Genomic DNA, 21,520 nt, shown 5'->3' on the forward strand with positions numbered 1-21,520 from the left:
CTCTCCCAAAGCAATGGTGTCTTCATGGCAATTTGGTTCCAAAGTCAACTCAGCTCCAGAGGAAGAACAGAAAGCACACAGCAAGCCCAAAGCCACAGATGCTGCAGCAAAGGAAAACCTTGACTTACGTGCCAAATGGGTTAAAAAATACCCCGAATAAGCCACAGAATACAGAGTGCAAACTGCAGCAGCCACGTGCTGCATCATTTTGGCTGTGCTGCACACGTCTGCAGCCTGTAGTCCTGCAAGCACAGAAGGACACCCGTCAGGGCTGGGCTGGCTGCTGAGAATGCCTCGGGCAGGAGGATCCTCCAGCAGCGAGCCCAGAGCCACTCTGGGCACTGAGGCCTCCGTGTCCCACAGCAACGGGAACACCACGGGGACGTGGCGCTGTTCCTGTGACATCCCAGCAGCAGCTCACACAGAAACCGCCTGGAAGGTTCTCCTGTGTCACAAAGGAGCACAAAGAACCCTCCCAGGGCACAGCCCATGGCCCGAAGGGTGCAAGAGGAACTGGGAAAATGCAGCAAACAAGGACACCCCATAGCCCAGCCTGAACACTGAGGAGGAACAAGGACGGCACCAAACCAAAGGAAACGTGACCATTAGTCACTGATGCTTCTGACTAAAAGCAGCAAGCCTTGTTCCGTCTGGGATCTTTGTTCTGGTTCTAAAAACAAGCAAGCAAGGTTCTCCACTCTAAAACACAGAAGTCAGGAAGTGGGGAGGAGGTGGGATTAGGAAGGAGGAGGAGGAGGAGGGAGATAGGAAAAGGAGGAGCAGGAAGAGGAGGAGCAGAAACAGGAGGAACAGGAGGTTCCAGTGCCCCTTGTGGCCGCGGGTGCGGAACCATCGCCTCCAGGTCGTCCTGCAGGTGAGCGGGGAGGGGGAGCTCGTCCCAAATCCATCGGGGGGGTCCCTGAGGGGGTTTTTTATTGGGGTGTGTTTGGAGCTTACAGATTGTGGAATTGACCCCAACTATCATCTGGTTTTCCCGGAGAGGTTTTTCTCTCTGTGTTCATAAGTTTGGATCTTGCGGGACCCCAAAGCTGAGCCCCTTGGGGGATCTTTGGGGGCCCACGTAGCCATTGCCCAGTATGGGCAGGGGAGGTCATTGGTCCTGGGGATCCCCGGGAGAGCAGAGGAGGGGAACCCCTGGGAGCCCCAGAGTGGGGAGAGCAGAGAGGGGCGATCCCAGAGCTGGGGGACCCCGGCAGACTGGAAAGGGGGGGAGCCTGGAGAGGAGGGACCCCTGGGATCCCTGGGATCTCAAAGCAGAGCATCAGGGTAGAAGGTCCCCCATGGACCCCCAAAAGCCCCTGGATCATCCCTAAGCAGGACGCTGGAGAAGGGGGAACCCCTGGAGGCATTGGACCCCTATGATCCCAAGGAAAGGAAACCGCTGGAACCCCAAAAGTGGAGAGATCAGCAATAGGGAACTCCTAGGAGGGTTTTTTTGGGCTGAATCTTGACATTGTGGAGATTTTCATGGACACAAGACTTCTGCTGAGTTCCAGACATGGAATTGTGCAGAAGGAGCCTCTACTCTAAGGTGCTCCCATCTTGGTTTCCCCCAAATCAGGGTTTGTCATTCCCAAGCTGTGGCCAGATGGAGGAGGAGGAAAAGCCCAGAGATCCCTCACAAGGAGGGGCTGCAAACCCAGCCCAGGGAGGGGTGAGGAGGAAAGAGCCCCCCTGAGCCCGGAAGGCGGCCAGAGATCCAGCCAGAGCTCAGAGCTGGTGGAGAAGTCTCATGGCAGGGAGAAGCCCCACAAGTGCTTGGAATGTGGGAAAGGTTTCAGCTACAGCTCCACCCTGATGGAACACCTGAACATCCACACTGGGAAGAGGCTCTGTGAGTGTGGGGAATGTGGGAAGAGCTTCAGTGGGACCTCTGACTGAGCTTCAGGAAGCACCACAAGATCCACACTGGGGAAGGGCCCTAGGAGTGCTTGGGATGTCAGAAGAGCTTCAGGTGGGATTCAGAGATCGTCACTCACCAGCACTTCCACACCAGGGAGAGGCCCTGCGAGTGTCCCGAGTGTGGGAAGAGCTTCATGTGCTGCTCCATCTCCATCCCCCATGGGAGGATCCGCGCTGGATGGTCCCCAGTGACCCCTGTAAGGCAGAGCCCTGGTGACCCCTGTTCTGGATGATCCGTGTTGGGTAGGGGGAAGGTGTTGGAGAGATTTCTTTCCCTTCTCCTTGTGCTGCTGTGATTTGGTTGGTAATAAATTCCCTCCGTGTTCCCAGGCCGGGTCTGTTGTGCCCATGTGGGATTTGCTGCGGGATCTCTCCCGGTCCTTGTCCCCACGCAGGAACCCTCGGCTCCATTTTCTGTCCCTGTGCGGCTGCGGGGGCAGGGACAGAGCGGCTCTGGGGGTGCCTGGCATCGGGCCAGCGACACCGCTCGCCACGGGCAGCCCTGAGATGCCGCGCACCTGGGCACGCATTGCTGGGCTCACCTGAGCTCCCACCTGCCCAGCGCCCCAAGGTTCCCCCCCACCTCCCCAAAAACTCCCAGCCAGGGCCTGCAGCGTCCCGGGAACCCCTCAGCCAATCAAAACACAGCCAAAACGCGCCGCAGACAATGAGCGCGGTGGGCGTTGAAGAATCATCAGTTTTGTGGCGGAGCCTCTGAGATCGGTTCCCCAAAAGTGGCGACAGCCAATGAGAGCGCGCGGCGCTGCCGAGCCCGCCCTGCTCCGGACTGGCGCTCCCAGCGCAGCGCGGCTGCTTTGGGGCTGCTGCTCCCTGCCCGGCCCCGGCCATGGGGCGAGGGGCGGCAGCTGGGGCCCTGCTGGTGGCACTGGTGGTGCTGGGAGCCCCCCCGGCTGCGGGCGCGGAGCTCTCGGGTGAGCGGGGGGCGGGAGGCGCTGGACAGGGACGAGAAGGGGGAGCCCGGAATGGAGCGACAGGAGGAGGGGACCCCCCTAAGGGAGAGCGGGAGGGGGCTGAGACTTGGGCGGAGGTGAGGAAGGGGTGGGAGACGGTGGGAAAGTTGTGAAAAGGGGAGAGTGGGACCCCAAAAGCGAGCCCATGGGACCCCGCAGAGATGCCGCCGGAGCTGCCCACAGCAAGATGCTGACAGGGATTAGGAACTCCGTGTTAGGCTTTGTCTTCCTGGCGCTGGGACTCGGCTTCTACCTGCGCATGAAGGTGAGGGGGGTTCCCGCGGGTCGTGTCCCCCCTCCCCCGGAGTGTGGGTGCTTCCCCCCGGGGACCCCCAGCCCGGTGTCACCCCCTTTTCTCTGCCCACAGAGCTCCTGAGCTGCCGGCGGCCGCAGCCCCTCCCCGTGGGCTCGGGCCCGGCCGGGACCCCCCGCTCCGTCCCCGCTCTGCTGATTATGGGGGTGGGGTTGTGTCCCCCCAGCCCCGTTGTCACTCAAAGAGAACTTGCTAACACTTTATATGAAGTTCAGAGTTATATACTAGCACAGTACAGAATATGGAAAATATGAAAGTTAAAACTTAAGGCATCATTCTTATGGTCTTGATCACCACATGGCCATGGTTGCATTGCGGTCATGTCTTGGTTACAATCATCTCATGTTCATGGTCATCTCATGGTCATGGTCCTGTCATGGTCACATTCATGGTCATCTGACTGTAATGGTCATCTTATGATCATGGTTGTGTCATGGGCATGGTCATCTCATGGCCATCTCAAGGTGATGGTCATTTCCTGGTGACCACTTCCTGATGACCATCATCTTATTCTCGTGGATATCTCACTATAATGGTCATCTCACAGTCATGTCATGATCATGATCACACATGGCCATGGTGTGTTGTGATGATCTCTTGGTCATCTCTTGGTCACAATCATCACATGCTCATGGTCATCTCATTTGTAATGGTCATCCCATGCTTCTGGTTGTGTCATGGTCATGGTCATGGTCATTGCATTGTCATGGTCATTTTATGATCATCTCATGTTCAACTCATTTGCCACAATCTTGTCATGGTCATCTCTGGGCTATGGTTGGGTCATGATTGTGGTTATCTAATGATCTCAGTCATCTCATGGCCATCACATGGTCACGGTCATTTGCTGACAGTCATCATGCATCCTCTCAGTCATCTCATTGTTATGCTCATCTCATGGTCACAATCACATCATGGTCAGCTGGTGGCATCTCATGGTCACAGAATTCACAGAATCACAAGGTTGGAAGAGACCTTAAAGATCATTGAGTCCAACCCATGCCCCAGCTGCTCAACTAAACCATGGCACTGAGTGCCATATCCAGTCTTTTCTTGAGCACATCCAGGAATGGTGATTCCACCACCTCCCCAGGCAGGCCATTCTGGAAGTTTATCACCCTTTCTGTAAAAAACCTTTTCCTAATATCCAACCTATATTTCCCTTGACACAGCTTGAGACTGTGTCCTCTGGTTCTGTCAGTGCTGCTTGGAGAAAGAGACCAACCCCACCTGACTACAACCACCTTTCAGGGAGCTGTAGAGAGTGATAAGGTCACCCCTGAGTCTCCTTTTCTCCAGGCTAAACAACCCCAGCTCCATCAGTCATTCCTCACAGGGCTTGCATTCCAAGACTCTCACCAGCCTCGTTGCCTCCTCTGCACACACTCAAGTGTCTCAATGTCCTTCCCAAACTGAGGGGCCCAGAACTGGACACAGCACTCAAGGCGTGGCCTCACCAGTGTCGAGTACAGGGGAAGGATGACCTCCCTAGTTCTGCTGGCCACACCATTCCTGATACAGGCCAGGAGCCATTGGCCTTCTTGGCCACCAGGGCACTCCACTGGCTCATGTTCAGCTGGCTGTCGACCAGCACCCCCAGGTCCCTTTGTGCCTGGGCACTGTCCAGCCACACCATCCCCAGCCTACAGCACTGCAGGAGGTTATTGTGGCCAAAATGCAGGACTGGGCACTTGGATTTATTAAACTTCATCCTGTTAGACTCTGCCCATCCATTCAACCATTCCAATTCTGTCTGCAGAGCCCTCCCACCTTCCAACAGATGGACACACACTCCCAGCTTAGTGTCGTCTGCAAACTTACAAATGAAAGACTCAATCCCTTCATCCATGTCATCAATAACGATATTAAACAGAACTGGTCCCAGCACAGACTCCTGAGGGACACCACTGGTGATTGGCTGCCAGCAGGATGCAGCTCCGTTCACCACCACTCTCTGGGCCCGGCCATCCAGCCAGCTCCTAACCCAGCACAGAGTGCTCCTGTCCCAGCCGTGGGCTGCAGCTTTTCCAGGAGTGTGCTGTGGGAGACAGTGTCAAAGGCCTTGCTGAAGTCCAGGTACACAACATCCACAGCCTTTCCCACATCCACCAGGAGGGCCACCTGGTCATAAAAGGAGATCAGGTTGGTCAAACATGACCTACCCCTCCTAAATCCCTGCTGTCTGGGTCTTACACCCTGGCCATCCTGTGAGTTCTGTGTGATGACACTCAGTATGAACTGTTCCATAACCTTACCTGGTACTGAGGTCAGACTGACTGGCCTATAATTACCAGGATCCTCCTTCCCATCCTTTTTGTGAATGGATCTCACATTGGCCAGCTTCCAGTCATCTGGAACCTCACCAGTGAGCCAGGACTGCTGGCACATGATGGAGAGCGGCTTCACAAGCTCATCTGCCAGCTCCCTCATCACCCTGGGATAGATCCCATCTGGTCCCATGGATTTATGAATATCCAAGTGGCTCAGCAGTTCTCTGCCTGCCTCCTCTTGGATAATGGGGGAAACACTCTGCTCCCTGACACCACTGAGCAGCCCAAGAGGACAGTTGTCCTTGAAGGCAAGTCTTCTCAGGAAAAACTGAGACAAAGAAAGTGTTAGGCACCTCTTCCTTCTTTTCATTTGCAGCTATTAAGTTCCGTCCCTCATCCAGTAAAGAACAAAGGTTGGTCTTACCCTTCCTTTCACCATTTATATATATATATATATATATATATACAAACATTTTTTGTTATCCTTTACAAAAGTCACTTATTTAATTTCAAACTGAGCTTTAGCCTCCCTAATTTTTTTCCTGCATGCTCTAGCAGCCCCCTTAAATACTTCCTGAGAGACCTGACTCTCCTTCCAAAGATAATACATCCTTTTTTTTATTCCTGAGTTCTTCCAAAACCTCCTTGCCCATCCAGGCTAGTTATTTGCCTCTTCAACTCATCTTTTGGCACACAGATACAGTCTGTTCCTGTGCCCTCAAGATCTCCATTTTCAAGCATGCCCACCGTTCCTGAACTCCTTTGTTTATAAGGACTACTTCCCAAGGAACTCTCTCAAAAAGTCTCCTGAATAGGCCAAAGTCTGCCTCCCAAAAGTCCAGTGTAAAAGTCTTATTAATGCTTCTCTTGACTTTACCAAATATTAAGAATTTTATCATTCCATGATCACTATGCCCCAAGTGGCCTCCAACTACCACATCTCCCACCAACCCATCTCTATTTGAAAATAGATCATGATGATCTCACGAGCATGGTCATCTCATGGTCATCTCTTGGTCACAGTCATCACATGCTCACAGTAATCTCACATTCATGGTCATCTCATTATAATTGTCATCTCATGACCATGGCCATGCCATGGTCATAGTCAAAGTCATGTTATGGTCATGGTCGTCTCATGATCGTCTCGTGGTCAACTCATGGCCACAATCATATCATGGTCATCTCATGGCTGTGGTTGTGTCATGGTCATGATAATCTCAAGGTCACAGCCATTTCCTGATCACCATCATCTCATGGTCATGGTTATCTCATGGTCATCTCACACTCACCTAATGGTCCCTATTGTCTCACAGCCAAGGTCATGTCATGGTGATGTCATTGCCATGGTTCTGTTTTGGTCATCTCTTATTCATAGTCCTGTCACTGTAATGGTCGACTCACAGTCAGCTCATGGTCATGATCACATGTGGCCATGGTGTCTTTGATCATCTCTTGGTCACAATTATCTCATCCTCATGGTCACCTCACAGTCAGGGTTATATCATTGTCATCCCATGGTCCTGGTCATCTCATGGTCACAGTCATCTCATGGCCATTTCATGATCATGGTAATTTCCCGATCACCGTCATCTCATGGTCATGGTCATCTTACGGTCATGGTTGTGTCATGGTCATTGCATGATCATTTTGTGGCTGTCTCATTGTCACTATCATGTCATGGTCTTGGTCCTGTCATGGTCATGGTTATCTCACAGTCATGGTCACCTCATGGTCATGGTCATCTCACTGTCATCTCAGAATCACCTCATGGTCACAATGGTCTCATGGCCATGGTTGTGTTATGGTCATCTCTTGGTCACAATGATCTCATGCTCATGGTTATCTCATTGTTATAGGTTGTCTCATGGCCATGGTTATCTCTTGCTCATCTCGTGGTCTCTATGACCCCATGGCCGTGGTCAAATCATGGTCATCTCATGATCTTGATCACCTCACAGATGTGTCATGGTCATGAAATGCTCACGGTCATTAAATTTTCATGGTTATCTCATGGTCGACTCATGGTCATAGTCATCTCATGGTCGTGGTCATTCCCTGAGCACCATCATCTCATGTTCATGATCATCCCCTGATCACCTGAAGGTCATGGTCCTCTCATGGTCACGATCTCATGCTCATGGCTATGTCATTGTCATCCAATGGTCACAGTCCTCTCATGGTCATGAGCATATCATGGACATGGTCACAGTCATGGTCCTCACATGGTCATGGTCATTCCAAGATCATCTCATGGTCAACTCATGGCCACAATCATCATGGTCATCTCATGGTCATGGCTGTGTCATGATCACAATCATGGTCATGGTCATCTCATGGTCATGCACAGCAATGGGGAACAAGGACACATGGACCTCCTTGCTTGTTTCAAAGAAGTTTGTTTATTGTAACCAACTGATCTTTTTTATACTCAAAACTTGCCCCAAACTTAACCAAAATAAGCACGTGTTGTATGCCTACCACTGCAGTGTTGCTATGGATGTGTCCCTTTACCCAATCAGCTCTCTGATCATGTGGTGTCCACACATCTCCTCAGCCAATCCCTGCCTCACACATGAGGCAACCACCAACCCACTCTCTGGCCATCAACCCACAGCTGAACCTTCCCAGAGGGCCTTTTGGTGAACAGAAGTGAACAGGATTGAACAAAGGTGGGAAAGGTCCTTATTCTGTAAGGCTTGTTCCCCACAGTTATGGTCATCACCATCACCTTATGGTCACAATCATCTCACGGTCATCTCACAGTCACCTCATGGTTACAATTGTCTCACAGCCATGGCTGTGTCATGATCACCACATAGCCATGGTGTGAGACGATTGTGGTCATCTCATGGTCGCCTCTTGGTCAAGATCGTGTCATAGTATTAGTGATGGTCATCTCAAAGCCTTAATATTTTCATGGCCATGGTGGTGTCATGGTCATCTCATGGCCATCCCATTGTCATAATCATCTTATGGTCATCTCATGGTCATGGCCATCTCATAGTGATGGTCATGGTCATTTCCTGATCACCATCATCTCATGCTCAGGGTCATGTCACTGTAATGGTCATCTCATGATCATGTCATTGTCACTTCATGGTCATCTCATGGCCACGATCATGTCAGGGTCACCTCAAGGCCACGGTGGTGTCATTGCCAACCCACAGTCATCTCTTAGTCCAAATCATCTCATGGTCAGGGTTGTGGTTGTGTCATGGTCATGGTCACAGTCGTGGTCATCCCATGGACATGGTCATCTCAGGGTTGTGTCATGCATTGTCATTCTTACAGCCATCTCATGCTCGTGTCATGGCCGTGGTCATGGCCAGGGAACCTCTCTGAGATCCTGAGCCCTGATTTTGGAACACTCAAGGAGCTCTGGGGACAACAGTGCCTGGCCTGACCCCTCCCCCCATCCGACTGTCCCTCCAGGAGCCCAACGTGGCCAAACCCTTCTGGGGACACCTCAGACATGGGACACGGAGCGGGAAATTAATCCCGGGAGATGGAGCCGGGTGTGGCTGGCAAGTCCCCATCCTGCTCCTGGTGTCCCAGTCCAGGTCCTGATCTCCCCATCCTGCTCCTGGTGTTCCCGTCCTACTCCTGGTGTCCCCATCCCTGCTGCAGTGACCGCATTCCCATTCCTGGCTCCCAGAGATGAACTGCCAGACACTGGAGGAGGGAACCCAGATTTATTGCCCAAAGCAGGATAGTTTCACACAAGAAGTGAAACACTGTGCATATTTATGGTTCTTGCCTTTAAAGCATTCGAAAATGGGAAATGGATCTGTTTATCAAGAGCTGTGGGGTGGGTGGGAGCAGTGGGATGAGCTCTCCTGGCAGCTCTCAGCTTTCCAGGGAAGAGGGAAGGGGCCAGATCCAGCTCCATGGGTCACTCAGGCGATGATTCCTGCCAGGATGATAGAGGGTCATGGTGTCACCCTGTCCCTGTCCCCATTCCACAGCTTGGCCTGGCTGGAACCCATGGAGAGCAGGAGCTGCTCCACAATCCCACCTGATCCCACCCCAATCCTGCTGCAACCCTGCTCCATCCATCCCACCCAATCCCACTCCATCCACTCTGCCACAACCCTGCTCCATCCATCCCTCCTGATCCCACTCCAGAATCCAGCCCCAATCCCACTCTACAATTCCACCTGATCCCACTCTGGACCCTGCTCTGATCCAGAATCCCTCCCCGATCCCAATCTGTCCATCCTGCCCTGATCCCCCTCTGGAATCTCACCCTGCTCCTGCTCCATACCTGTGCTCAAGCCATTGGCTCCCACATCTTTTCCTGCAGAAAGAGAAGATCCATGAGATTCCAGCAAGGATCACACAGTGGGATTAACCCCAGGATCCATCCTGGGATCCGCACAGAGGGGATCCAGAGCTGGATCCACCACTGGAACTCACCGGCTGCCTGGTTGTATCCCTTCCAGTCTCTCCTCCCTGTGGAAACAAAGTGGGATCAGCGTCAGTGGCACAGGATTCCCAGAACGGTGCCGGGTGGATCCATGTCCCTTCCCAACCCCCATCCCATGTGTTACCGGATTGGAGCTTCCAGATGCTGAATCCAATGATGATGAGGATGAGGATGGCAGCGATGACGGACACAGCGACCACCACGGGGAGATTCCCGCCAGATGTCGGCTCTGGGAAACGCAGGATAGTGAGGAGGGGGAGGGGAATCCCCATTTGGGAATTCCAAATTCCCAATCCCCACATTCCCAGCCTCACCCCAAGCGAAGATCCCGGGCTCCGGCATTCCGGGATGCTCCACCCTGCACCGGTACTGCTCCCGCTCCTCCGGCAGCGCCTCGATCCTGGCCCAGGTGTGGAAGGTGCCGTCGCTATTGGGAACGACCCCACCCCACTCCGTCTCCTGATCCAAGGTTTCACCCCCCTTCATCCAGCTGACTGCGATGGTTTTGGGGTAGAATCCGTACACGTGGCAGGACAGGATCAGCATCCCGTGTTCCTCTCTTCCTGACACGTGGACATCAGGGGGCTCTGGAATAGGATAATAGTGTAATTCACCATTGGGGTGAACTCTACTCGTGGAATTCCCACTGGAATGGGATAAGAGTGAGATCTGACCATGAAATTTGATGGGAATGTGATGGTGGCGAGATCTACCCATGGAATTCCCACAGGAATTCCCATGTTCCCAAGTCCTCCATTCTGAAATCCCAAATTCCCACAGGAATTCTGCTCCCACCTTTGCGCTCCAGCTCCTTCTGCCCATATCCAGCGTATTTCCGGAGCCATTCGGGGCAGACGTGCTTCAGGTAATTCAGGTGCCTCTCAGCCACGGTCCCATCCTGTTCCCAGCGCCTCCTGGTGATCTCAGCAACGCTGTCGGCTGCCATGAATCTCCCGGATCCCAGGTCAATGGAGATGAAATCCCGCCCGTCGTAGCCCTCCCAGCGGGATCCACGGACACTCCCATCGGACAGGAGCTCACAGCCAGAAAGCCGCTGTACAGTGTGGAGACCTGGGGGGATTGTACCCACAGAATTGTGGGTACCCATGTGTTGTACCCATGGAATTGTGTCCCAGCTCCACAGAGCCCTATGGAGCCCCACAGAGCCTCCTCCCAGCCCCTTGGAACCCCATGGATCCACATCCCAACCCCATGGATCCAAACTCAGCCCCACAGATCCCATCCCAATCCCATGGATGCACATCCCAACCCTGTGGATCCAATCCCAGCCCCACGGATCCCATCCCAGCCCAGCCCAGCCCCATGGATCCAATCCCAGCCCCATGGATTACAAGATATTCCATCCCAGCCTAATGGATCCCTGTTTCAGCCCCTTGGAGCCCTGTGAATGCATACCTGAGGCTGAGAGGTGTCTCAGCCCCACAAATCCCCATCCTAACCCCATGGATCCCCATCTTAGTCCTACAGTTCCTATCCCAGCCCTACAGATCCCATCCCATCCCCATGGATCCCCATCGCAGCCCTACAGTTCCCCTTCCAGCCCCAGAGATCCCATCCCAGCCCCACAGATCCCTCCACTCACCCCCGCTCTGGTTATATCGCTCTTGCAGTGTCTCCAGGTTCCTGGCAGCCACGTGCTGGTTCCCCTCATTGATCTGGGTCTGCTTCTCCCAATATTCTGGCTCGACTCCATCCTTCATCCACTGTGTCAGCGGCTCTGCCCAGCCTCGCTCGCTGTCGTAACGCACGAAGGGGATCCCATCCAGGTACCCCAAGGACATGTACTGGGGGATCCCCGGGCTGGGCTCTGACACTGCCACTTGCAGGTAATGCAGGGAGTGGAGAACTGGGGGGACACAGAGATTTGAGGGGGTTGAGGGGATCATGGAACAATGAAAGGGGAACTGGGAGAGCTGGGAAGGGGTTTGGGGATCCTGGGGCCAAGGAAAGGGTGTGCAGGGTGGGAGAGGTGGGATGGACAGGAAAGGGCCTACAGAGGGTCATGGTGTCCAGGAATGGGGGCTTGGGGGGTTCCAGGGTTATGGAAGGGGAGGGGGGGAGGCAGGGACTGGGAAAGTGGGATGGGGGTTCCAGAGGATCCCTGTGCCCAGGAAAGGGGTCCAGGGGTCCCCAGTGCCAAGGTCTCCTCTCACAAGGTGGGGAGACCGGGGAATGGGAGGCTCAGGGGTCCTTGAAGCAGAGGAAAGGGAGGGCTGGGGGCTGAGAAAAGCAGGAATGGGGTCCAGGTGATCTCAGAGACAAGGAAAAGGGGGGTTGGGGACTGGGGAAGAAAGGATGGATGGGAAAGTGAGTGCAGGGAGGTCCCAGTGCCCAGAACTGAAAATTCAGGGGGGTCCTGGGGCCCAGAATCCCCTCTGGGACCCTCCTGGACCCCCTGGGACCCCCCACAGGATAAGCAGAGGATGGAGAACTGGAAAGGTGCAGAGATTGGCAGAGAAGGAAGGACGGGGAATGAGGAGAGCCGGGAAGGGTTCAAGGTTCAAGGAAGAGACTGGGAGAGGTGGCATAGGGGGATCCAGGGGGTCCCTGTGCCCACCAAAGGGGGTCCAGGGGTCCCCGGTGTTGAGGGCAGTGCGGTCTGGGAGCTGGGAAAGGCAGGAATGGGGCTCCAGGGGCTCCCTGGGTCACGGGAAGGGGGGTCTGGGACTGGGAGAGGCGGGCGGATCCCGGGGACGCAGCTTGGGAGACGGAAAAGAGAAAGAGACCGAGGGAACGTGGGGGGAGGGGGCGGGGGAAAGGGGGAATTCCAGGGAGTTCATCTGGATTCCTCTGGATCTCCCCTGCGACCCCCCCGAGACGCCTGGAACCCCGTTTCAGGAAGCGGCGGGAGTGGAAAACGGGGGGGACACGGAAAGTCGAGAGACCTGAGGGGTGCAAAGGTCAAGGGAAAGGTTCAAAGGGTCTGGATTCTGGGAAAAGTGAGATGCCCGAAAAGGGGGACAGGGGCGTCCCAGAGCACTGACGGGGGTGCAGGGGAAACCCAGTCCCGGATTAGGGGGTGCAGGGGCGTCCCGGTGCCCGGACATGGAGATTCAGGGGTGGCCCCGTGCCCAAAAATGGGGCTTCAGGGGGGTTCCCGTGGCGAGATTCGGGTTTTAAAGGGATCCTGAACCCCAGGAATGGGAGATCCGGTGGGTCCCGGGGCCAGATAAGGGGGTGCAGGGGGGTCCCGCTGCAAGGAAATGAACGTTCATGGGAGTCCCTGTGCCCAGGAATGGGGGCTCAAGAGCTTTCCCTGCCCAGGAATGGCAGTCTAGGGCGTTCCCGGTGCCCGGAAATGGAAGTTCGGGGGGTTCCCGGTGCCCGGAAATGGAAGTTCAGGGGGTTCCCGGTGCCCGGAAATGGAAGTTCGGGGGGTCCCGGTGCCCGGAAATGGAAGTTCAGAGGGTTCCCGGTTTCGGGGTTCCCACTCACCTTTGGTCGCGCCCCCCGGGTCCCCCAGGAGCCCCAAGAGCAGCCCCAGACCCAGCGCTGCAGCCATGGCGCTGCTCCGCTGCGGGCCCGCCCACAGATCTGACCCCGCCTCCAGATCTGGCTCCGGCCTCGCCACTGGCTTCGCTATTTCCTGCCCACCAATGGCAGCCCGATCTGTGAGTGACGTCACCGGTCGCCGGGCAGGTCCCGGTCTCGCAGGTTGGGACGCGGAAGCGAAAGGGACCGAGGAGGGCGGGGCGGGGGGAGGGGACGGGGGAATTGCAGAGAATCCCTCTGGATCCCTCTGGATCCCGCTGCGACCGCCCTGGAGCTCTCTGAGAACCACCTGGGAACCCCTGGGACCCCCTTAAGAAAGCGCCCGGAGGGGAGAACTGGGGGGACGCGGAAATTTGGGAGATCTGGGGGTGCAAAGGTGAAGGAAAAGGGCGGGTCTGGGATCTGGGAAGGGCGGGAGGGCCGGGGAGGGGTGCGGGAGGTCCCAGAACACGTGAAGGGCATCCAGGAGGGGGTCCCAGTCCCGGATTAGGGGGTGCAGGAGGGTCCCCATGCCCAGGAAAGGAGGTTCAGGGGGTCCCTGGTCAAGGGAAGGGGGATGAGGGCAATGTGGGGTGCAGGGGGTCCCTGTGCCCAGGAAAGGGGGTGCACGGGCAGATCTCTGGTGTTGAGGAAGGTGATGGGTGGGGGCTGGGGAAGGCAGGGGGGGGGGTTCAGGGGGTGCCGGGGTCAAGGAAAAGCGGGGGCTGGGGTCTCTGGGAGGGGGAGGGCTGGGAAAGGGGGTGCGGGGGGGGCATTAGGGCTGGATAAGGGGGTGCAGGGCAGTTCCCATGATGCATAAGGGAGTGTGGGAGGGTCCCGGTGTGTGAGAATGGAGGGTTTGGGAAGGTTCCAGTCCTGGATAAGGGAGTGCACAGGGGTCCTGTTGCAGCAGAATGGGGATTCAGGGGTGTCCTGGTGCCAGACAACGGCATGGCAGGGATCCAGTGACCGGGAAGGGGGTGCAGGGGGTCCCCGTTGACATGAATGGGGGCTCGAGAGAGTCCTGATGCAGTAGAATGGGGGTTCAGGGGGTCCCAGGGCCAGATAATGGGATGCACTCGGGTCCCAGTGCCCAGGAAATGGGGTTCAGGGGGGTTCACTTCCCGGATTCCGGGGTTCAAGGGGTCCTGCTGCCTAAAATTGAGGTTCAGGGGGTCCCGGTGCCGGATAAGTGGATGCAGAAGGTCCCCGTGCCCAGAAATCGGGGTTCAGGGCGGTTTCCGTGCCCGGGATTCAGGGTTCAGGGGTTTCCAGCCTCCAGATAAGTGAGTGCAGGGGATATTGAGCCTGGGGAAGGGGTTACAGGGGGGTCCCGGTGCCCCGAAATGAGCGTTCAAGGGGGTCTCTGTGCCCTGGAAGGGGGGGGGGGTTCGCCCGCAAATGGAAGTTCGGGGATCCCCGTGCCCGGGAATTGCGGGTCAGGGGGGTCCCGGTACCGGGGCAGTCCCCGGTGCCCGGGCGGATCCCGGAGCCGCAGCTTGGGAGAGGCGAAAGTGACCGGGGCAGCGCGGGGCGAGGGAGGGGACAGAGCAAACCCTGGGAATTACCCTGAAACCCCCGGAACCTTCCCGGATCCCCCGCAGGCCACGCAGGGGGTGGAGAACTGGGGGGACGCAGAGATTGGGGGGTCTGGGGGCGTCCAAGGGTCGGGAAGCGGAGCCGGGAGAGCCGGGAAGGGTCCAAGGTTCAAGGAAGGGACTGGGAGAGGCGGGATGGGGGATCCAGGGGGTCCCTGTGCCCACCAAAGGGGGTCCAGGGGTCCCCGGTGTTGAGGGCAGTGGGGTCTGGGAGCTGGGAAAGGCAGGAATGGGGCTCCAGAGGTCCCTGAGTCACGGGAAGGGGGGTCTGGGGCTGGGAGAGGCGGGCGGATCCCGGGGACGCAGTTTGGGAGTGTCATGATCTGTCCTTACGAACGGGTTTCGTGATGGTTCGTGGATTGATCTCAGGGTGCAAAAGAACTGACAAGGGGGTTTGCAGCGATAATCAAAACAAATGCACCTTTATTGAAATAACCACAGCAAAAACGCATTGGGGAGGAATCAGGGAAAAAAGGAAAAAGAGGGAGGAAAAAGAATGGGTATACAGCTACCAAACGTCGAACTGTGAAATCCCTCCATGTCCAGCTGATGGAGTTCACCAGTTCTCTCCACGTCTGGGGAGATCTCAGAGGCCCAGTTCATCTGGACCCCAATTATACTCTTTTTTGATGGGAGAAGGGGGGGATGGATTTTGCAACCGAATCAAAGTTAGTTTACTGTATCTTCGGGGGGAAAGAATGGTGTTTGGAAAAGGTACACACAGTCCATGTTTGGCAGTAGGCGAGAGCCATTGTTTTTGTGGTTGACTGCCTGCACTTGCAACATCCATCTTGCTTTGGGCAGCTTTCCTTCTCCCCCCCATAGACCTCCCCCTCCCCTGATTTGGGGGTTTCAGTCCCAGTCTCTGGAAGAAGGTGAGAGGGAGCCTTCTCACATAGGGATTTTGTGTCTCAGTCTCTTGATGAAGAGGCTTCTTACATCTCAGTTTGTCTGTCACGGTTGTTACAAACGAGTGAGAGGGGTCTTCTTTGGGGGGGACCACCCTAAAGCCTAGGAGAAGTTCAGCCAGGCCGAGAGGTGGGGAGAATTCCAGAGCTATTGTGCAAAAGGGCAAAATGCCCTTTGAGCTCAGTGTAGCATATAGCAAATGCACCTGTGAAAACAATAATTTAGCAATGCTCTCGGGTCTCAGACATATGACTTTCCCCTACAGGATCAGAAACTTCAGACAGGAAGGGTCTGTTTTTCAGTGACCCCCCCCCCCAATGACGATCATGAGGCAGATGAGGGATATTTCAGAAAGACTCTCACACGACCCCATGACTCACTATTGTCTTGAGGGATCTTCATCCGCAGGGCTCTGGAGTGTCGTTGATGAGTCTGCAGAACTCGCCGTATGTTGGTAGTATAACCTGGAAAAATAGGGACAATATGAGAGAGAGAGGAAAGAGAGAGAGAGAGAGAGAGAAGAAGGAGGAAAGGAAAGGATAGGAAAAAGAGGGGGAAAAGGGAGACTATAAACAAACATAATTAATATTGATTATAACAGTATTATTTTCATAACAATTTTCAAAATGGTTAATTAATTAAAATAGTATTATATTTGTAACAATTTTCAAATGGTTGAAACAAATCACAAATAATCAAAAGCAAAAGCAATAAACAAATCATCATATAAGCATTAACTTTAAAATTATTTTCTAAAACAAAACAATAAAAATTGAAGGTAATTCTCACAAAATCATAAACGGGAATCAAGGATTGCTCTAAAACACATATGCTTAATTCATAATTGCCTTGTGTCAACTGACTTGGGGATGTCCACAGTGTAGAGGCCATCAGCCAAGTGTGTGCATTGATTATAGATGTCAATCTTGTCAGCCATTTCATCATCCTCCAATTCATAACGAATAGGGCTGCTGACAAGATAAAACCAATCAGAATTAGAATCAAAAGGATAACAATGGGATGACACATACTGTTCGGACACCCGTGGCAGTAGGTGACCACCCAAAGAGGGTATCTCACCACCTGTGCTTGGTGTGGTAGATAGGGACAGGCGATCGGAAGATCTCGCGATGTAACAGGAAGGCAGGGCCCCTGTTCCTCTTAGATAAGAAATCAACATAGGAATGTAGCCTCCCTAAACCGAGATGCCAGTAACTTTCCATTCCCTACCCAGTAACTTTCCACTCCTTACTAACCATAGATGGTAAAGACAGACCCCCTCTGACGTAGAAAAACCCCTAGATTATAAAACCCCACGAGATGAGATAATAAACGCCTTTTGACCATCCACCACATTGGTGTCTGTGTGCTTCATTGGCCCGAGCAACCCTGGAGACTGGGTCGCCGTGCCGTTTCCTCAGAACCAGGTCGCCTTGCCTTGTATCAGAAGGCAACATTCTGGTGCCGAAACCTCGGGAGCCGATCAGCGCCCGGGGAACGGGGATTCGCCTGGACAGAGGGCGGCGGCTGTAGCGGCGGGCCCGACTACAGCAGGAGGGGTTCACCTCCGGACCAGCGTGGACCATGGAAGCCATAGCTAAGGTCGTAACAGAAATGCATGCACAATGGGGTATAGAATGTAAAATCAGAGATTTAACTCTCGTATTGCCGAGACTGATTAAGCTTGGGGCTATAGAAAGCCCTGTGGATATCCTACATCCAGGGGTGTGGGATAACTGTCCAAAAGCTCTGGCTGAGGACACTATGTTCTCGGGTTCAGGGAAAGCCCTAAAATCCTGGGGCAAAGTTATCCAGGCTCTGCAAAAAGCTCGACAAGAGCAAGAAACCTGGAAAGCCGCGCTAACCTGTTTATTAGCCATGCCGCAGCTCAGGGTGGGCGTGGTGACACAGACCGCAGACGTTCTCGATCCAGGCGGACGCACAGAGGCGCGGTCGCCGGAACCCCCTCAGCAAATGGACTCACCATCAGAGGGGGGGAAACATGCGCGGGCGTTCTGGCAGGGGCTCGCGGAGGAGGCGTGGAACGCGGATGGATTGTCAGACCCCACTGGGACCGGCAAAGACTCTCCCCCACCATATGCGTTTGAAAATGCCGCCGAACCGCATGGCAAGGGCAGAAGGGAGGAGGGGGGGGCGGAATGCAGTCAGCCTGCTTAACAATGCGTGCGCGGGCGAGCGGGGAGAAGGGGAGGCCCCCGCAGTGGAGCGTAAGACCAATCAGAGTGCTCTATTCAAATTAGGTCCTTATAGGGCAAGGACCTCCCCCAGCAGGAGGCGGGGGGACCCCAGGGGGAGGGAACGGCCCGACCCCCGCAGGAAGGGGCGGGGTCGGAGCCTGAGAAAAAGGCAGAGCAGCCCGGAAATGCTCGGTCATTCGACTCCCGCCTCCGACTCTGACTTGGACTGGGACGGGCCCGAGAGGGAATCGGAGGGCTCCGATTTGGATTCTAGCTTTAACAGAGGGAGAGCAGCGGCATATAAGGTCTCTAGTAGCAGCGCTCTCGCGTGGGTGAAGGGGTTATCAGAGAAAGACCGGACCCCGCTTACAGATTGGCTGAAAATAAAGATAGCTTGCGCGGAATGGGCCCCGTCTGCCAATCTGGTGTTCCCGGTCTGTGTGGGAGGGGCAGGCGAAAACCAACGAAGGACCTATTCCCCACTAAATCCAAAGGACATCCAGGCAATCATTAAAGCGATTGCAGACAAGAGAATTAATTCTGCCATGGTTACCACACTCATTGATGGCGTTTTTGGAGGGGATGATATGTTGCCTTTTGATATTAAGCAGACGTGTAGGATGATTTTCGATGGCGCGGGGATGATCGTTATTAAACAAGAGTGGGAGGATCAATGCACAAAGGAGCTAGCCCAGGTAACGGGACCTGACCATCCGCTCCACGGCTCCAGTATACAAAGGTTAATGGGCAGAGACCCCACTATGATCACCCCCCAGGCCCAGGCTGAGGGCTTACAGGCCCATGAGGTTATGACAACCACCCGTGCTGCCCGGGAAGCCATCCGTGCTACTTCAAAAGTAGTAGCCAAACCTTCACCATGGTCAACTATAAAACAGAGTGAGAGTGAGAGCTTCACTCAGTTTGTGGACAGGCTTCAGGCAGCATTAGAATCCTCCTCATTACCCTCGGAGGCTAAGGGTCCCGTGCTTGCAGACTGCCTATGCCAGCAATGCAACTCTGCCACCAAGGACATTTTAAGGTCACTGCCACCTGGGTCTAATATAGCACCCATGATCATGCATGTTACAAAGGAGGAGCACCTAGCTCCCATCCAAGCAGCAGTCCACACTGTAATAACCAGCGTGATGGCATGCCTTAAGTGTGGCCAGGCAGGCCACTTGGCAGTAAACTGCCCCCAGCCAAGGCGCCTATCAGCAGCTGCTCCACCACACCAAGGGGGATTTAGGGGACCGTGCTGGGCATGTCGAAAGAAGGGGCATTTAGCTAAGGAATGCAGATCCAGGCTTCAGGAAAACGGGAAAGGGAGGGGGCAGCCGGGCCGTGTCCAGCCCCCTCCCATCTGGAACATGCAGCGGCCCAGCTACAGCAACCCCCAGTGGTGCAGGGGACCCTCATACCCTATCCCCCCACAGGGAGTAACCAATTTTGCATCCCTGCCTACGGTGTAATGGCAGAGCTATGTACCACCCTCAGTACCCTCGCACCCCCCACTGCCACAACCTGCTCCGGTGGTACAGGACCAGCAGGGGACGCCCCAGAGAGGGATCCCTGGGTGGCCTTGGCCATGAGAATAGGGAAGGAACCCCTGATGGTGTGGGGGACATGCCGCTTTTATGGCAATCAGGATCCACACGTCATAGGGTTTCAGTTCTGGGTGGACACAGGTTCAGATTGTATGATTATTCCCCAAGCACATTGGCCCGGACATTGGCAATTCAAAGAAGTCCCTCCAGTGAACAGAGTGGGAGGGCAGTCTCAGGCATGGAAAAGCACCCAGCTGGTGGCTATAACACTTCATACGAAAAAGGGACCAGAACAGACAGTGGCGATTTATCCCTACATACTACAAAATTCTCCACCCCTGTTAGGAAGGGAGGTTCTTTCCATGCTAGGATTCCGGATTACAAATTTATCCTGAGGGCCACTGCCGTACACCCTCTGCTGCCAATCAAATTGACCTGGAAATCATCAGACCCCGTATGGGTTGAGCAGTGGCCCCTGACAGACCTCGAGCGGCAGCCTTGCTGGAACTGGTCGACCGTGAACTGCAAAAAGGTCACATAGAACCCTCCATCAGCCTATGGAACACCCCTGTATTCGTGATCCCCAAAAGGTCCGGAGAAGGCTATTGTCTCATCCACGACCTGAGAGAGGTGAACAAGACAATCTGACCCATGGGACCAGTCCAGACACTGCTACCCACGATCTCAGCCATTCCCGCAGGGCAGCCGTGTGCAGTGCTGGACTGTCCGGTTTTCGGCTGTTTGAAGGGCCTGGAAAGGCCCGGAGTGGCCTTGGGGCAGCCCGCGTATCAAAGGACGAGAAGAGGCTTCAGTTCTTCTTTCGGTCTTTATGTTTATTAATTGTTTATCTAAAAGATTTTCTTTCGGCCCGACAGAGGTCTGCTCAGCAGCCAGCCATGAGCACACTCTGCCTGCCCTCCGGACAGTCACCTATCTTTATACCCATAGTTACGTGTACAATATTTATCATTTTTCCCCAATACCATTTATTCTTATTGCCCGGTGCACTTTCAGTAATGACCAATCCCAAAGTGCCACCATCACAACAGAAGATGGAGGAGAAGAAGAAGAAGAAGAAGGACAGGACACGCCCCAATTCCTCCATCTTACTTCTCTAAACCCCCCTGTACACAAATCCTAAACCCTGTGTCTCACCCTCTAATTAACTAATCCCTTCACCATTCACCCCGGTGAAGTCCTCCTATCCTCATACAGGTGTCGTCTCCCGTGTAGGATCAAAGTCCAGCAACCAGACACTTCTGGCAACATTCCAGGACTCCCGAGCCCCCCAAGGGTGGTCTCGGTGGCTCGGCACCTCAGTCCTGAGGTGCTGAGATCCCACACTGGACATCAAGGACTGTTTCTTCTCAATACCCTGCACCCTGAGGACAGAGAACGATTTGCCTTTTCCGTGGCATTCCGAAACAGCGAGCGGCCCAACCTCTGCTTCCAATGGTGAATATTGCCACAGGGCCTTGTAGACAGCCCTGTCATATGCCAAATCACCGTGGACAAAGCACTAAAGCCAGTCCAACACTCCCATCCCAATGCAACCATCATTCAATATATGGACGACATCCTGGTAGCAGCACCAGGCAAGCCAAGTAGATCACCTGGTGTCCACAGTCACGGAAACCCTTCAGGCCAACGGCTTCGAGATCGCAAGCGCAAAGATCAAGAGAGGACCCTGCGTGACCTTCCTGGGAGTGGGGATCACAAGCTCCTATGTGACACCCCTGAAAGCGAAGGTCAGTCGAGACATCAAAACGCTCCACGACGTGCAACGCCTGGTGGGATCGCTGCAGTGGCTTTGCAACATCGTCCTGATCCCTCCTGAGGTCATGGACCCCTTATATAACCTCCTGAAAGGAAA

General features: G+C 54.6%; 1 protein-coding gene and 1 pseudogene across 1 annotated transcript in view; both read right to left on the bottom strand.

Moving 5' to 3' along the window:
• Positions 1 to 13,481, bottom strand: part of LOC141725842 (class I histocompatibility antigen, F10 alpha chain-like) — a 259,037-nt pseudogene extending 245,556 nt beyond the window's left edge.
• LOC102071864 (class I histocompatibility antigen, F10 alpha chain-like) overlaps positions 9,158 to 21,520 on the bottom strand; it is a 33,216-nt gene continuing 20,853 nt past the window's right edge. Inside the window, exons 2-8 of the mRNA XM_074529974.1 lie at positions 11,510 to 11,773; positions 10,702 to 10,977; positions 10,221 to 10,493; positions 10,031 to 10,135; positions 9,897 to 9,932; positions 9,745 to 9,777; positions 9,158 to 9,390 (exon numbers count right to left, since the gene is read on the bottom strand). Coding sequence (XP_074386075.1) covers positions 9,377 to 9,390; positions 9,745 to 9,777; positions 9,897 to 9,932; positions 10,031 to 10,135; positions 10,221 to 10,493; positions 10,702 to 10,977; positions 11,510 to 11,773 — 1,001 coding nt within the window. The 3' untranslated portion in view covers positions 9,158 to 9,376. The remainder of the gene's footprint in view (positions 9,391 to 9,744; positions 9,778 to 9,896; positions 9,933 to 10,030; positions 10,136 to 10,220; positions 10,494 to 10,701; positions 10,978 to 11,509; positions 11,774 to 21,520) is intronic.

This window comes from Zonotrichia albicollis, chromosome 31, assembly GCF_047830755.1.
Source record: "Zonotrichia albicollis isolate bZonAlb1 chromosome 31, bZonAlb1.hap1, whole genome shotgun sequence".
In the NCBI taxonomy this organism is placed as follows: Eukaryota; Metazoa; Chordata; class Aves; order Passeriformes; family Passerellidae; genus Zonotrichia; species Zonotrichia albicollis.